Source organism: Trachurus japonicus, chromosome 10 (assembly GCF_045865225.1).
Source record: "Trachurus japonicus isolate A0001 chromosome 10, Traja_1.0".
NCBI lineage: Eukaryota > Metazoa > Chordata > Actinopteri > Carangiformes > Carangidae > Trachurus > Trachurus japonicus.
The window spans coordinates 17,038,517-17,056,903 of record NC_140916.1 but is presented as its reverse complement, the minus strand read 5'-3'; the positions used below and the strand labels follow the sequence as shown (position 1 = coordinate 17,056,903).

Below are 18,387 nucleotides of genomic sequence, written 5' to 3'. Positions count from 1 at the left end.
ACGTCACTATCCTATGTGGAATATTTAGGAGAAACTTATATTATATTATGATGAAAAATATTGTCTAACTAGGCTACCTACATGTATATAAACCTACTATCACAGGGTAGCCTGTGATCATTTGTGAGGAACCAGTATGTTGTAGGCTAGTTATTATCTAATTACAGGGGGATTTTTCAACAGCGTCATGTTAATACTATTGTGTGTTGTTGTGCTGTCTTTAAGCATTGTTGAAATGTAGTTTTTTGTTTGTTTGTTTGCTTGTAACAAACAAAACAACTTTGGTACATTGGTACTATGTCAAGTGTCACGTTTTGCTTCAGTACCCGTCTAAAAAGGAAGGTGCTGGAGGTATATTGGGTATTTCCGTGGTGCACTTGTTGCACTTCCGCATTTGCTTCCGCATCGCGTCTGAGCTTCTCCCGAGATGATACACACTGCTTTCTACACTATTCAAGTTTTTGATTGTAAATAAGTTAAATAATCATAGACACAGTTAGTTTTAGGTCTGTAACATTATATTGTCTTCAAGCATAAATCTAGCTACCAGTACATCTGCACTGAAGGATTTGAAGTAATTATCATAATTATTACCCAGATGCCATAAGGCAGCCTGCTATGTAGCCTACAGTATATAGGAGGAATGACAAAAGTGAACACAAGACCAGACAACTGACAAGTCATAATTATTGAACTCCTGCAGGCAATTTACTTTACTTTATTTGTTCATTTGAATGGGACAGTGCACATTAATGAACATAACATGTAAATGTGCCGGATTATAGCAAGATGCTCATTTCCGTCCGAAGTCCCATAAACTTAAAAACAGTTCAATAACAGTACACATTACACATAATAATGTAGACAACACAAAAAGACAAAAGAATTTAGTTGTGTCCTAATATGTAGCCTACCTAACTGCCCATACCATAATGTTGCACTGTCAAAAGGTGACAACAGGATACAAGGAACACATCTGGAAGTATCCACACTCTGGTTGTAGCACATCTCAGCTGTAAAAAAAAAAAAAAAAAGAAAAGAAAAAAAAAGCAGATATTTTATTTATAAGTAGAAACCCAAATAACACAGTGCTAATGTATGCAAAACTTCAACTAAATGTATAACAACATTTACATAAAAATATACTTCAGGTATCAATAATAAAAGTGACTTGGATATCTCCATTTCAGGATAATATGCATATTAGTGGATTATGATTAGTGAAGTTTTAATGTGTAGGTTTAATGTTGCTATTAATTTTATATGCTGCTGGGATTGTGAAATTCCCCAATAAGAAGTTCAACCTAAAATAATACATCATGTTGTTGGCCTAGCTTGTCTCCAGTGGGAAAAACAGCATCACTGTTGTCAACCATAAACGTATATCTTTCCACAATTTATGGGTTTAGGTGCAACCTTGTTTCTATCTGCACAAGGGGAGCAGTTATAACAAATTTGATGTTTGTTACAATATTGATTCACATCTATGTGTAATTCAAAAAGTAAATTGGAGTTGGGGTGAGTCAAGAAGATCCAAGTCTCCAAACACTCCTCCTCGAGTTCATTTCAACAACAAATCTAGACCAGTAACACACACATTATTACACAGGTGGTGCTCACTCAGTGTTGTGTAGCCATGAGTTCCTGAAAGGACACTCAGTCCACACAGACACTGACAGCACTTCCTCTGACAACGGAGCCAAGATGTCGTTCCGCCCACCACCGCTGTGTCTGTCGCTCTACGTGCCTGCGCGTTGGAAACTGACAACACCACAGGAGGGAGAGGATCAGTCAGTCAGTCAGTCAGTCAGTCAGTCAGTCAGGCGCTGAACATGGCGAGGTTAAGCGAGCACGGGATCCGCTTGAGCTCTGTAAGTATTTCTAACGTGTAATAGGACGTGGCCTTGTCTGTAGTACAAGTAATAGTGCAAAAATAGAGACTGACATTGACAACTGACACAGACTTACTTGATTTATTGATGTATTATTCCCTTTCAAGATGAGTCCTTCCTTCCTGAACAGCAACTCTACAAGTCACACCTGGCCCTTCAGCGCGGTGGCAGAGCTGATAGGTAGGTTACATTACTACATGTGCTGCTGCTGCTGCTGCTGCTGCTGCTCTCTCACTGTGTGTTTATGGAAATGTTCCCGTGCACCTGCAGCCGTTGTGTTCTCTGCTCCGCGCCTATCGCTCTTTTTCTTTTCACTCTCTCTTCCGCTGTAGCACACAAAGTGGACTGTCGCTTCACAGACATTTCGTGTTGATGCTACACTGGACTGTGTGGACTTCCTCTTTCGCAGCCTGGTTTTATAGCTCCCACGCGCCTCACACGACCTATGTAATGTTGACAGAGCATGAAGTTTTGCTTAACAATTACCACGTTAAGTAGGCCTAATGACAACTGATTTTTATTACAATCATTTCTGTGTGAAGATAGGCTACAAATTACTTTAAAAAAACAGGCCAGGTTTCATTTTCATACAGAATAACCTGTCTCTGTTATTATAACACTGGATCAAAGAATCTGGACCAAGTTGTTGATTTCAGTAGCACAAACTATGAGTCACTTCATGATCTGTCCTCGCACGAGATCCAAAACCTCCTCTGCCTCCTATATGTCAACATTGCCATTCTTTCAGTTGGGGCCACATGAGTTCAGACGTGCTGGCTGTCTGTTGGCTGAACAGCAAGGGGAGTGTTTTAACACAGATGCCCTATTTGTATATTACAGAGTGCAGAGCGAGGTGTTTTTACATCTTGAGTTAATTTGCAAGGATTTTAAAACTAATGTGTATGATGATTATGTTTATGCCAGTCATATATGTAGTTTATAATGACTGCGGCAGATAGTATGAGAATAGAATGATTTCATGCAAGGAGAGTAAAAAGGTCACAGCAGCAGTTTATTAACATACACTGGAACAGATTAGAGAAGTAAAGTAAAAACTCTCAGCACAATGTGTTAGCATCTACAGTACAGCACATTTAATATGAAGCCCGATGATAGCAACAGAGTTAATATGTGCATCCTATTCATAACACTGTTGAAATGTTTTTACATAGTTCATACAAAACACTGACCCTGTGCTGTATATTGACAGTACACTACCCCCATAATAGCGTAGGAATGCTAACAGATGTGTCCTTATTTATTTGACACAGCATCTATATATTGTCACATGTGTTACACAACAGAGAAAAGCCTGGGAAATAACTGACTGTTGCCTTAGTTTCTGTTTCATGGCGCTGGTGTTGTTCATGCTGCCTTCGACTCACTGATTTACATCTGCATTTTCACAACTACAACAACCCATAGTGTTGTAGCTTGGTGCACAGAAAGTTCAACACAATTATAGTTTTGCTTTTTTATTATTTTTGTTTTGTTTTATTTTATTTTAATATTCTTTTTTGTTGGTGATAATATCAGTTGCAGCTAAAACAAAGTTGGGATGGCGCGGAAGTGGTCAGACTTGCCCAAATAAAGGCAAAATATTTATCTTACATTTTTTTGCACTTTCAAAACTAAGCCTTGACTAGTTTGAAGTCAAATGTAATTTTTTATGTATTTATTACTTTGGCATGGCTTCAACATGGATCAGTTACTGTACCTTTGCTCTCATTTTGCAAGGAGCTTCGATGCTGAAATTGTTATTTAACAGACACACAGAGTTGTGATTTCACATTCTACCTTCTCTTTGTGTTTGTTTTTGCTCTGCCCTTACACTTGCTTCATGAAATGCACAGAAAACAATTAAAAGTAAAGCTGCTATGATTTGAAACGGCACTGGAAATAGGAAAATAGGCTAACTTTTCATAGGTGGCAAAGAAAAAGTAGCATAAAATGTGACCTAAATAAACAGCCCAACTGTTGCAAACATCCAATGAAAATGTGTTTGTTTTTTTCATGCCATAGACAACGCCTCAGATCCTGGTGTATCTGCTAAACAGATCTGGATTGATGTATGCGAGGAAGCAGATCACCACTGTCTAACGTTCACTGATAATGGCAGCGGGATGACGCCCAATAAACTGCACAAGATGCTCAGGTAAGACACATTCATGCACATCTGCATGGAGTGAACATAAAGAAAACATATTAAAAATGTAATAGCATGTTGCATCAGGGATGTTTTCTTGCACAGAGTCACACACCCTAACACTGCTCCTTTATTTAAACCACAAAGAATGACTCACCAGTATCTCCAAACCACAGTATATTTTAGATGTGTGTCACACACGACACTTCTCCTACACAAGACCTACACATTTCACATAAAAAAGGAAACATGTAGATTAATCAATAACTGATGTAGGTAAATGCTGCATTTCCTACAGTTATAATAATTACATGGGGCGAGGCATGGCTCAGTGGTTGAAGCGGCCGCCCCATGTAGAGGCTGCGGTCCTCGACGCAGGCGCCCCCGGTTTGGATCCCGCGTCGGGCGGACCTTTCCTGCATGTCATTCCCCCTCTCTCTGCCTCCCCCTTTCCTGTCTATCTCACTATATACTATCAAATAAAGGCAAAAAAGACAAAAAAATATATATACTTTAATAATTACAGATTGTGTTTCTGATATACACACACTGTACACACAAATACGCATCCTCATTTCCTCACTCTCCCTTTCATGTTCAGTTTTGGTTTTACAGAAAAAGGGTCCGGCAGGGCCAGTCTGCAGGCCATCGGCGTGTACGGGAACGGTTTCAAGTCGGGCTCCATGCGTCTGGGCCGCGATGCGCTCATTTTCACCAAGAACGGTGGCTGCCAGACTGTAGGAATGCTGTCTCAGACCTACCTGGAAAACATCAAGGCCCAGGCCGTCATCGTCCCCATCGTCCCCTTCAACCAACAAACTAATATCCTTTGCACATGCATGGGAGAGGCTGATATAAGAAGGAGAAAAGAATATATTGTGTGTCCATGTGTGCTTCTTTGTGATAGTGAATAATTGTGTTAAAAATGGTTCTCAAAGAGATAAAGCAGTTTCTACATGCATCTTTGCATCCTGACCTTAACTCGGTGTTACAGTCGCTGGTGGTGACCGAGGACTCCGAGGCGAGTCTGGCAGCCATCCTGCAGCACTCCATCATCAGCTCCCAGGAGCAGATCCATACACACTTTGACTCCATTCACTCCAAAAAAGGCACCAAGATATTAATCTGGAACATCCGCAGGTCAGAATCACACATTCACTCATGTTAAATCGAGGTTGAAGCTTTTTTCACCTGCATGTTCGAATCTTGGTTAAAAAAGTATTTTTTACATTTTGTGAAAAATCATTTCTTGCAGGTTAACCTTCATGACTGTTTGTTTGGTAAATAAAAAGCTATAGCCAGGAGGAGACAGATAGCTTAGCTTAAAGACTGAAAGCACAGTGAAATGCTTCAGAAGCTCTGGAAAAATCTCAAGATAAATACACGTAGCGGCTGTAAAGCTCATCATTTTTACACCTTTTCCTTTGTAGAGTAAACAACCATGATATACAATTTTAAAATATCCCAAATTCATATCATGGATTCTCTTTCAATGCATGTGAAACCTTCTATTAAATTAATGAAACCTTGCAAAATTCTATTAATACTTAAGATATCAATTAAGTTTGGCCCACAGAGCTAAATTTCATAACTTTTTGCCATACTTACGTTTATTTCACGCCTCACAGTGGTTTTCAGTTTTTATGAATCTTTCAAGAAAATCAATGGCATGAACTGAGAGGTCCAAGGTGACGTTATGAACCCATTAGTGAGCTTCAGTGCTGGGAGGCAGACTTTCTGTCACCCCTGCACAGCTCCAGCGTAGCTGCCTTCAGTCTTTATCAAGCTGTCTCCTCAGTGTGGCTTATTGGCACAAGAGCAGCAGTCTTCTTCTCATGCTAACAATTTTTGTGTGAATTTTTGGTTTGAGTTTTTGAATAGGTAGCATAGTTATTGAACGTCGGTATGCAAAGTCAGAGACATGCAAATAGACATCAACAAACACATATGATTTTTTTGTTTAAGCATGTCTCCAGACAAATCCATGCAAAACAGCACACATTCAAATACAAATGAAGAGCAAAGAATATCATGAAGATCAAGTAAAAAATAAATTTTCCCTATGCAATCTGAAAGAAATTTTTCTCAAATGAACTTGCTGCCAGTTTAGTCAGATTCACCTCTGCGTTACTTCCTGTTCTCACAGCAGTCCCCACATTGATCATAATCACCTAATTCTGTGCTGCTCTTATCGAAGGTTAACGTCTCTGGCTATATTCAAATCATGCAGCCAAAATCCTGTGCTGTTTGTGTAGCTGTAAAGAGGACGTTAAGCCACTGCTACACAGACAACATTAGCATTAAAAGCTGTTGATGTACCATCTTACTAATGGCTTCAGGCATTGTTGCACTAACAGGACGATACAATACTCCTTCTGTGTCCGCTTTGTGTCTTCAGGGCAGACTGGACACTACTGTGTGACTCAGTCCCAGAAAGTGACAGGAGCTAATAAGCTAAGCAGCATGCTAACTTCAGAGGAACAGAAAAAGAGAAGCAAAGTGTGAACACTGGTGTTCCTTTTCACAGCTGTCAAAAAACTTAAATTACACATGCAGAGCGTTTCTTCTGGACTAGCAAGTAAACAGCCTGTTGTTAACGTTGACTAAATTTAAAAAAACAGCTCTTTTAAAACAGGAAAATATTCTGCAATTCTGTTGCAACTTGAAGACAGCCTGAGAGTTGGACCACTGCTCCGTTTGATTGATGTGTGCTCTTATCTTGAAGGGCCAAAGATGGCAAGCCGGAGATTGACTTTGGGAGCGACATAACTGACTTCCGTTTGCCAGAGATAGAGATCGAGGAGCTGAAGAAGGGACTGAAATGCAGTGGATACCTGAGAGCTGACCAGAACATCCCCGACATGCACTACAGTCTCAGGGTAAGTCCCTCCCCAGCAAACAGGAGCACTGAATTGGGCTACTGTTAGCGACAGAGAGAAGGTGTTACTGTTTCTCCATTTATTTTACCAACCAATTAAGGCGTCATTTGTTGCTAGAAATGACCCTAAAGGTGCATAAACAGTCTCAGGTTTCACTCATATTACTGGGTCTTCCTCAGCAGATGGAATATGTTGCTTGTGGAGGAATTAAAGATGGTCATATTTTACGTATTTCTTAGCACCTTTCAACAACTTAAAAGTTAGGATAGAAGTTTTGTTCATGACCTTGGAAACAAACAACCACAAGGTCAATTTAGTAACTGTCCTGGAGCTTTCAGTTGCATCACACCATCTTCGTCAGCAAATAAAGATGCGTACATCGTTCAAAATGAGATTGTCTCTCACCCCTGCACGGCACCCACGCTGTAAGCTGGTAAACAGTGAAAACATTAAGTAGCTGCCCTGTGAATCTCAAACTTTTCCAGAGCTAAGAAAATTACTTTGGCAGAATATTGTTTGGGTTTAATAGTTGTTGTAGTTTAAGAAATGAGAGATTTCTTCTCATTTGACAAGCAGATAAAAAGGTTTTCATCACACAAAACTGAAATTCCGGCTAAAGGGTTAAGGGGCAGTGGTTAAGATCAGGTTGAGATCAGAAGTCAGGCCAAGAGACGCAGTGGTTGCGGTCACAGTTTGGGTAGGCCCCTACATAGCAATGATAGCGTCTCAACAGCCGTGTGGGTGTGTGGGCGGCTGGCTGACTGGGAGTCAATGTGTGTGTGTGCCAGTTTCAAGCTCAAACACAAACCGGAACATCTCGCCACTAACGGAGACATACCTGTGGTTTTATAGTAACACTGCCTCACTTCCATACAGTATTAAAGCCGTGATCATAATGTCATAATAAAATGTGCTAGTGTCAGTGTACTGTACATGTGTCATGGGACACAGGTGGGTCAAGTAAGCATTATGATTACATTTTGCGTTTTAAAATTTGTGTATTTACTGCATACAATATGTACTGATGTGATGTGTGTTGTGCATATTAGTGCATTTAAATCAGGATGCTTGTAGTCGTAAAACCAGAGCTGGACCAATCCATCACGAGCCGAGACAAAATGCCCCCAGAACAAGTTTTTTTAACCAAATTGAACCATACAAAACAAAGCAAATAAAAGAAATCACAGAACACTTCAACTCAAATATAAATGTAGTGACTAGTTTCTGCCATTACTGTGAAACTGTAGAGAGTTGAGGCTTTAACTGAGAGCATAGTTTGTGCAAAAGACGTGAACAGTTTTCTTTTGATGTAATGAAACCAGTGTGTGACCTGAAAGATATACTGAGCCAATGTGTCATATGCTGAAATAAATGAAGTTAATTTAGTGTTTGACTTTTATCCTTTTTTATTTGTCTCTCTGTTCGTCTCAGGCCTACCTTAGCATTTTGTATCTGAAGCCCAGGACACAGATCATACTGAGGGGAAAGAAGATTCTTGCCAGGCTGGTGTCGAAGAGACTGACGCACATCGAGCATGACGTGTACAAACCCCACTTCAGTGTATCCTTTCACCATCCGTGTGTGTGTGTGTGTGTGTGTGTGACAGAAGTGGAAAATGAAAACAAGCGTTACAGCTCGAAACAATATGGGTCTTGTAAATGTCTAGATTGCTGTTTCACTTTCATATTCATGGTTTGTTTACATCCTCTCAATAACTGTTCAGCGTTTGGAGCACTGTGGAACTCAGGTTTAGTTTCTGCTTATTTTTTATTTATTCACCGCTGATATCTTTAAATGGCTAATTATTGACATGAGCTGGCGTGCCATAACCTTGACTGATCTGTCAGAAAGAGAAGGTGAAAGTGACCTTTGGCCTAAATCCGAAAAACAAAGATCACTACGGCATCATGATGTACCACAAGAACCGACTCATTAAAGCTTACGAGAAAGTGGGCTGCCAATTAAAGGTGAAGCAAAAGAAACAATGAGTTTTCATGTTTGTATTAAGAATATGTGGCATGCAGAGTGCTTTCCATCATATTTAATAATGACGAATGCTTGCTTCTTAATAAATCTCACCCTTCACTCTCTACAGGCTTCAGGTCAAAGAGGAGGAGTCGGGGTCATCGGTATCATTGAGTGTAACTTTCTCAAACCTGCTCACAACAAGCAGGATTTTGAGTACACCAAAGAATACAGGTACATCTTAGTATTTGCAAATGGTCTCTTGTACAGAGATGAATGGTCCCCACTCTCTACGGCAAACAAAAGTATGTAGATGGAGTGCATGTCCTTAGCTGACAGCAGATGATTTAAGGCTGCACAGGCAAGTTGCTGTAATTTCTCAGGAGATAGGTTTTACAAAACGTGGGAGAAATGCAGATAAAGAAAATACTCCTTTACCGCAGTCAAGGGCACGGCTCTAACCAGAGCAGCTTATCAACCACTGAGAGGTTAAAATTAGTGCGCATGGACTAGATTCATTTTTTTCAGTTAAAACAGAAGAAGTACAATACATTACAAATAGAATCACACGAAAACTTCCCGCTGCACTTAGCTTGCAGCTAATAACAACATACTGTATTTAAAGCTCATGAGTAAATAGCACCAATGACTCATGCAGCTCTTCCAGGAAGTGAACGCTTCTGTATCGGAGAAGCTGAAATCTTGATCGTGGTCACACTATCTTAAGAGTTTTTTCAGCCGTGCAGTCATGTTTTCTTCAGAAAGATAAAGCTTCAGATAGAAACATTTGCTTATAAACTGTTATTAATCCAGTTGTGTGTGTTGTCTGTTTTTTTTCCCTTTGCTTTCCTGTCAAGACTCACACTCGGTGCTTTGGGCATTAAACTCAATGACTACTGGAGGGAGGTGACGGAGAAGAAGGCCAGAGAGCGCGAGTTTCAGGCTCTAGACAGAGATGAGAATGAAGATAAGAATGATGAGTTAGTGTCAACAAAATTGTGTTCTGTCTTTAAATCTTGATTTCTTCTTCCTCCTTCTCTGGTCCTTCTGGCTCTTTCTGTACCTGAACATGTAAACACCACTGAAAACCGTGACTGAAAACACCAGTTCATGTTATGGATCATTACAGTACCAGATGGAGATCAGCTGATAATTTGCATCTGTCATGTTACAACTTGATCGAACCAAAAGTGAAATTAGAGAGTTGGTTTTTTTTGGCTCTGCCCCAAAGCTTGATACCAGAGAGTGGAGACGCTGCTTCATAAGCTGCTCCTAACAAGAGTAAACGCGCTGGGGACGGGAACCTTTAAAATCAAATTAACTTAATTTATATGGTGTACTGAACTAACTTGTGTACTTATCTTGCATATGAGTGTAAAACAAACACATTTATGAGATAATTTGAGAATTCTTTAAGGGTTATCCTTAATTATCATCAATGATTATTATTATTATTATTTTTATTATTCTGAACAGACTTCCCCTTTAATCTCGACTTCTGCTTAACTGACAGTTTTCTCACGTGTGTATCTGTGTTTGCAGGGGGCCGGTGTGGCTGCAGTGTGAAGAGTGTCTGAAGTGGCGAAGCGTACCTGCAAACCACTACAGTGTAGTTCCTGAAAGCTGGGACTGCAGCCAGCACCCCAATGCACGTTACAGGTGTGATTTTCTAATTATCTATTTCCTGCTTTATCCTCTAGAATAACAGGAACAGTATAACAGCAATACTGGCTCCACCCTCAAATACTGATAAGACATTAACCTAACCCTAATTCTAAAAAACTACAACCAATGCTTCAGAGAATGTAAAGAGGAAGCGTAATGTTGCTATGAACTCAGATGTGCTGTGAGCTAAACATGACCTAAAACCTTTATTAATCTGTATTTATGTACAAATGGTTGATTTTACAGTATTGTCATTGCATCATCAGTTCCTGTTTGTAATGTATTAATGGGAAGAAGGTACATCTTTAAGTGTTAGAAAGCTGGTTGTGTGAAGTGCATGTACTGTATGGAGTGGCTAGAGTGTTTACAGGACAGGAAGTGTCCATAGAAAGAGTTCGCCTCAGTGGACACATATCAGGGCACATACATGTTAGGGTTATATGTTTAAGGACAGATAATTCAGTGTGAATCAAAATAAACAAGCAGGCACAAGACTCAAAATATCTGCATGTGTGTGTGTGTGTGTGTGTGAACAGAGAGTGTGAGGGGCCAGTGTGGGTGAGAGTGTGTTGGCTGCAACAGGAAGGCCCCGAGCTCAACTTAAGCTGTAGGCGAGTTGCTATGCCAAGTCTCTTTGTCTTGCAGAAGCTGCTCTGCACCAGAGGAAGCAGAAGAGGCTGAAGAGTTGCGAACACCAAGTTACCAGAAAAACCACAAGAAACAGTAAATTCCTGACCTTGTCCAACGTCAAGCGTCTGTGTGTGTGTGTGTGTGTGTGTGTGTGTGTGTGTGTGTGTGTGTGTGTGTGTGTGTGTGAGAAAATCTGCATGGACAAACGTTTCGCACTGCTATTCTCTCTGCATGGCTGTGTGTGTGTTGGGGGGGGGGCTCCACGTGTCATTTTGTGGTTTCCATCTGTCAGTTTCATACTCTTATTTCCGGAGGTTCTCTATTCGTCTGTGACTCACTATTAGAAAAAAAACGTTTAGTTTTTTGTTGTGCCTGAGATGAGTCAGTTTTTCAAAACGTGAGGACATGTTAGATTTTATACCAAACACTTGTTTTTTATGTTATTTAAGTTAATGACTTACTGGCAGCTGCAATCATCAAATGTTAGATTAGGTCTGTTAACAGAACTGTATTAATAACGTGTGCATATGTGTGACTGTGGTTGGCCTACTTAACAAAATGTGAGCACTTGTTAGCTACAGTGTTAAGAGCAAAGATACAAACACAGCACATTATTTTCTCATATTTAACATGCTTCCATGTTAAATTTCCATATAAAACACAATTTATATGTTTGCAGAAAATGAAAGAATATCTAACCAATGACATGTGCCAGCATGTTGAAACCTGAATTTTATTTAAATTCTTGAAATGAAACCTCTAAAAGTGATTATCTGCCAATCAAATCTTGAATCTGTTTGGATTTTCCTACAGTGATCTTCACAAAAGCAGAAAACGAGAGAAGGAGGTATGTGAAAAGTTTCTCACACTGAAACTTCGAGCAAACTTTCTCAAATGTACAGTTTTATTATTTACCATTTCTGGACATTTATTTCAAATGTGTTGTGTGTGTGTGTGTGTGTCCCAGGACCAAGGGGCGAAACACCAAATCCTCTCCCGCAGTTCATCAGAGCCGAGCCAGCCCACCTGCCAGCCCACACGCACACGTAATCGATGGCACACAGAGGGAAATACACCTGAACAGGATGATGAGACAGATACAGATCTGTGTGAAGACGATCACGCAGACACGCACTCGAACGACGACGAAAAGACGGAAGATGCGCAATGCACGCCAGAGAAACTACCAGGAAGAGACACGGTCATTAAAGACAATTCGGGAACCACACAGAGACAGGAGCAAGTGGAAAATGAGACCAATTCTCAAACCCTCAACACGGACGCTGAGGCGCCAGAGAGAGAAGAAGAAGAGGCGAGCACAGACGTAATAAGGTGGGTACAGTACTGTATGTCTCTGAGTTCAGACTTGTGAGTAATAATTACAGTGAATCCTTTTAATTCTAAATTTAGATTTCTTTCTAAACTCCCACAAGACACTCCTTGATGAAGCTGTATAGTCATTGAGTGGGGATGCAGATGCTGACAGTTCATTGATATGACTTTCTACATTTCTTTTTTAATACATGAAGGTTCGGTCAGACAGTACTGTTGAAATACTTTAGCTTTGCATGGTATTTGTTCCACAACTGGACTGGTCTGCTTCGGACACTTTGTTATTTGAACTATTGCATGTTTTAATACCCAAACACTGTCATATTTTTCAATGACACAGTTACAGTAAGAATCTATTCCCAGTAACTTTTGAGAAGTCATAATCTTATTTTAAAGAAATGAATTTACAGGGTCCATAAGTGATAATAGAGGTTCCAACTTTGTATAATCACACAGTAACACAAAAAGCACATGAAATGCCTCTTGTGGATTATCAGTGTCAAGGATGTTGGGACAACAAAGATGTTTATTTGAGAATTGCAAGTTCATTTTCACACAGTTGTTGAGCTGGCCTCCCTCTTTGTGCTGAAGGAGTTATCCAGCTAGCCCAAACAATCGAAAAGCCCCAGAAAAGACTTAAGTATGTCTCGACTGTGAAGCTGTAATACAAAATATCCACAAATACAAGTTTTTTAAAGAGACCCCGAGGAGTTTGCGTTTGGTTATGAAAGAGTCTCATATTAATGTGGATGAAACTACATTACCCACACTTGTTAATGGGTCCATTTTCAATAAATATATCGTTTTGTCTTTATAGTTATTTTGATATTATTATTTAGTGGTCGACTCGCCCAGCATTTCCTCCAGCTGGTCATGGGAATAATAATTTTCAATGAGGGCAACACGACACTCCACAATTTGGTGGGTTATAGTGTGGCTGCACCTTAAAACTTAAAGCAGAAGTAAGTGGTCCGGTCGTTTTCGCTAATGCTGCGTTCCAGGCAGGCTTTTGAAATCGTAAATTACAGCTTCAAGTCACAACTTATGACTTTGTAGCGTTTCAGGCAACCCACTCGTGTTTTTCTGACCTGTTTTACCGTTGAAAGTCACTATAACGGCCACTCGTAACTTCCGACCGGTGAACTCGTACCAGATCGAACTGGTACCACTTCACGGTCAGAAAAATACGAGTTTCCTTGAACGCACCATAACAGTCCTCGTCGCTACGTCACCACATTCACGGCGTTCCTTGGCTGCACACACAGCCCTGCATGCCGTTCTCTCTCCTCATTGGATAAAAACTGTAGGATACGATAAATGTTTTCTCTTCGGCTCAGAGCAGAGCAGAGTGACTGACAGACCCGTGTTTCAGTCCAAACACTCTATAAAAGTGATTGCTGTCGGAAGATATAACTATTTAAGACTTATATTAACACAAATATATCACTTACTTCTGCTTTAACTATGACGGTATCTGATCGTATTTGAACCTCCAACTTTCATTCTTGGTGAATAAAAACATTCTTGTCAATCTTGCGCCAGCCCAAGAATTTCACTGTGCACGCGGAGGCTCATGGGAAATGTAGTGTGAAAACACTTTGCTTTCCGAAACTCCTCATAGTCCCTTTAAATGAAGATACACAGAATAATCATGACATGATCACAATGAGTGAGGTAAGTACAGACAACATTGATATGCACAAAAAGAGAAAAAGTGTAGTAGAACACCTCAAATGAATGCACACAACCTTCACTTACAAACTTATAAAACAATTCAATGCCAAAATGAAATCTTCCTACAGCACAAAGAACGGTGTAAATGGTCTGCAGCACCAGCCATGTGCTCTCCTTCTATCAAAACGGAAAGTGAAACTTAAGTAAATGGGAGCTGAGACTGCATTTACCCTGGCTTCCACAGGGGGCAGTATAGCATCAGACAGCTTGGCATTCAGAGGTCATGACAGTTGTGATCTTCAGCAAACTGATAACTTGCATTTGTTCTTTGTAGATTCAAAAGGCGATCCAAACTGATCATTTGCTATGGGAAAAAGAGGCAGTGTGTTCGGGAGGAGCGGCAGCCTGATCCAGACGGTCCTGAGAAACAAACCCACGTGGAGAAGACCAAACAGCCAGACAGCAGCAGCCGAGCAGAGAAACCAGGTGAACCAGTGCAGCCGGCAGCGACAGGCCTCACCTGGTCCCACTCGCTCCCCTCCACCCAGACTGTGATGGTCTCACCGCTGAGCCGAAGCGAGGGGCCGTGGAGCCGAGAGCTGCCCCTCAAGGGGGGTGAGCGGGAGGCCAAAGTGCAGAAGTTGGCTGCGTTGGAGAAAGAGGTTCAGGGGCTACGGAGGTTTCTAGATCTGGAGGTCACGAAGATGTCTCAAGGCACGATGACCGCTGCTGACAGTGGCACAGACGACCCAAAAGATCCAGCAGTATCCACAGCAAGCAGAGAGATTGGCTGCCAGACGGACGTGGCTGAGGTAAACAGAGTTTACACTGTGGAATCATTATTATGGTGACAAAATGAATGAATATTGTAAACTTTTTGCATCTCATATTGTTTGGTGGTTGTGGTTTTTAGTTGATGCTTTTTAATGTTGACAGGGGCATGACTTTGTTTCAATGTCATATTTCGGAAATACGGACATAAATAACTGAAATGACAAAACTGTTGCCGCTTTTACAACAATAGCATCCAAGCAAAATGAAACACATCCAATTCATAATTTACCAGCATTTATTTACTTAAGTTACTATTATTTCTGTTTTATTATTTTTACTGGTTATTTATTCATTTGCCTGATATTATTTTTGGTTAAATTGAAAGCAAAATGCAGCGCCACTGTTTGGCCAATCATCCTGAATTTAGCTTTGGAAACAATTAATAAGATTTGACTGCCAGTAAAAAGTGAGGCAGCTGTATTGGGAAATAATTAGAAAAGATGAAAAAGACCAGAGCTCTCTTAATTACATTATATAATGCATATTAAGTTGTTTGACCGAAACAATCAAACAGGAGTGCAGTGCAATAAGGCTTCATTCTGATTCATCTTAATCTGCTCAGACCATTAAACAAAGATGCATGAACATATAACAGCAAACTCTTAATTAATCTCCCTTCATCTGTGCTTCATCTGCCTTAGAGCTCTGCTTCATCCAGCAGCCCGGCCCTGTCTGGGCTGGTCCAGGTTCAGAGGGCTGTATCTGGACCGAAGGAGCAGCCTGAGCTCAACAGACCGTGGAAGGAGAAAAGTGAAAGTCAGAGCAGGAGCAGAGTCTGTGACAGTGAGGCCTGTGATGACGGCAGGTGCGTACAGTATATTCTGGATAGACATGCACATGTAGTTGCATACTACACAGGCTCAACTAGCTGCTTTGTCTAATTGTACTTGTGCATAATGTTTATTGCTGGGAGAGACTTTGGTTTGTTTACTTGCTGTGAATCAGGTCCTCAAATAAAAGATATGGGCAGAGAGTGGATGCCAGTTTTACACATAATAGTCCACATGAACAAGCAGCTAAAAATGTGAAAAGTTAGATTCACCAAACATGATGAACCAGTACCTCTCAGATATAATCATCTATACGTGCAGTGTCCAGTAGTCTTGGAGAGATTTCCTGTAGTTGGCAGGATGACTTTTATGTGCAAGGTTTGTTTTCACCAGACAGGCCCAAAGTTAAAACCCAAGTTCTGCTATTTTTAGAGATAAAACTAAACGACTCTAGACAGCTTCTGTCTTTATCACCTGATATTTTTACTACTTTCACTTCTCCATGGACACGGAAATCATGTCATTTTAAACTCATTTAGGCTCCTAGCCTTCTCACCTGAGCAACTGACATGTGAAATGTGAAGCTTAATGAAAACAAAACTGTTCTCCAAACAGATCTGTGCAGGAAAATCTGCGAGATATCCGCAACAACGTGGTGGTGCTTCTCACAGCTCTCCTGCCCCAACTGGATCTGGCTGGCATCAGTCTGGAGACCACAGACGTAGACAGCATCCTGCAGCAGATCATAGAGGTCAACTCGCTGAAACTATGATCAGTATTGTTATTGGATCAAGCAGATATCAGTTGGCAAAATCTATATATTTTTAAACTAACCCAAATATAGATTTATAGATGGTAATAATGATCTTTTTATGATCACTTTGTCATTCTCACATTATTGCTCTGGTGCTTGTGCATGAACAAAGTGCAGCAGTGGGACTCATGTTTTACAGGAGGCCTAGGAAGGAAACAGCATCAGTAATGAAAGCTGTTTCCAGTGTTGAGAGGAAGAATTATTCTGTTCAGCTTCCAGAAGAGCCACAAATAATGAGAGGTGTTGTTTTGCATAAGAAGATGTGCTGGAATAGGCCTTATGCAGAGCTCCACTACTTCCTAAACTTAAACAAGCTCCTTTACTTCCTGTCTTACATTATTGGACAAACTGATTAATCCAGGTGTGTCTGACCATTGCTGTGACTACTGAGGTCAGAGTCAGACACACCTGGATTTATCAGTCTGTCCAATAATGTAAGACAGGAAATAAAGGAGCTGGCTAAAGTTCAGGAAGTAGTGGAGCTCTGCATAAGGCCTATTAACTAATTGGAGCCAACTTTGACATCTCAACTTGTAAAAACTGTTTATCTACCGTATATTTAGTTTAACATTTTAGAAGTGTTTCTTATAATAATACATCATGATGCACGCACACACACACACAGACACACACATACTTCGTTGTAGTTCTTTCTATTTCCAGAAAGTTTGCTGTGAGCTTCCCAGTCCCAAATACTGTAGAAATATGAGCCCTTTATTAGTATTAAGTCAAATTTCAATTTATTTTTTATTTTTTATACTTAAAAAATGTGTGATTTGTATGTTCAGCCTCTGTTCTTTGTTTGTTTGTTTGTTTTTACTATTTAAATTACTTTTATACACATGTACTGTACACAATATATTCTGCCGGAGCTCTGGAGGATGTATGTTCCTAGAGTTGTTTGTATTGCATTTTGTAAACGAGACTTTTAACATTTGCATTAAAATACCAAAACCATATATTGTACCTTGCCTCTGAGATGTTATTTTGCCAAAGTCCTGCAGTACCATTCATTTACCACAGGGTGTCAGTGGAACCCAGTAATAATAACATGCCTCTGTCACATTTCTATTTTTTGAAGAGTGCATGGTGAAAAGATTTCAGTTCTAACAGGTGTCAGTTACCTGTAGCTACCGTTAATCAGGTAGCTAATGGATACTGGATCTACTGGGTTTATCCTTCTTGTTCTATGTGATATGCAGGTTATTATGTAATGTACTATATACTTGTCCATTAGCACTCTACCAATCAACCAAAACCTTCTGGAAATGAATTAAACATATGTTAAAAATACACCAAATTGCATGCGTTGGTGTATTTTGAACCTACGTTTGCTGTGACATTGTGACATAATCTATACTAATCTATGTGACAGAGCAAATTATTATATACTGTAATCCCAAATATGCTCCATCGTCAACCCAACTCACATGGGGTTAATACCCGAAAGGATGCCACTTTGTAGTCAGACATAATAAAAAAGATTATAAATTGCTACAACTTGCTTTATTAATCATTCATTTGGATACTTAATTGTGGATCAGCTATAACCAATAGCAGTAGTTTTCAATACTGGCAAATCATGAAATCAAGTATGTAGTGAGTGTAAATATAATCAAGTTGCTAATTGGTGGATTTTTTCACAATCTGGCAACCCAGTATATGTTTTTATTAATAGCTGTACAGTATATAATAGTTTATTTAATAAATGGTTGAGTACCATTTATGAAGGCATGAGTCCTTACAATGGGTGGCATAAGTAACAGTGGTAACCAGCACTGTTGGT

At 40.1% G+C, this 18,387-nt stretch overlaps 1 protein-coding gene across 1 annotated transcript; it reads left to right on the top strand.

Annotated features, from left to right (window-relative positions):
- The first annotated feature begins 1,715 nt into the window (after positions 1–1,715).
- LOC146979695 (MORC family CW-type zinc finger protein 3) lies at positions 1,716–16,841 on the top strand. The gene is made up of 17 exons (XM_085789683.1): positions 1,716–1,871; positions 2,000–2,072; positions 3,915–4,047; positions 4,640–4,861; positions 5,032–5,178; positions 6,764–6,917; positions 8,349–8,477; positions 8,765–8,884; positions 9,013–9,116; positions 9,740–9,862; positions 10,425–10,541; positions 11,193–11,270; positions 11,991–12,024; positions 12,145–12,509; positions 14,518–14,995; positions 15,659–15,822; positions 16,403–16,841. Exons 1-17 carry the CDS (start codon positions 1,833–1,835, stop codon positions 16,557–16,559), a joined length of 2,637 nt encoding a protein of 878 aa, XP_085645809.1. The 5' UTR covers positions 1,716–1,832; the 3' UTR covers positions 16,560–16,841.
- Positions 16,842–18,387: the final 1,546 nt, after the last annotated feature.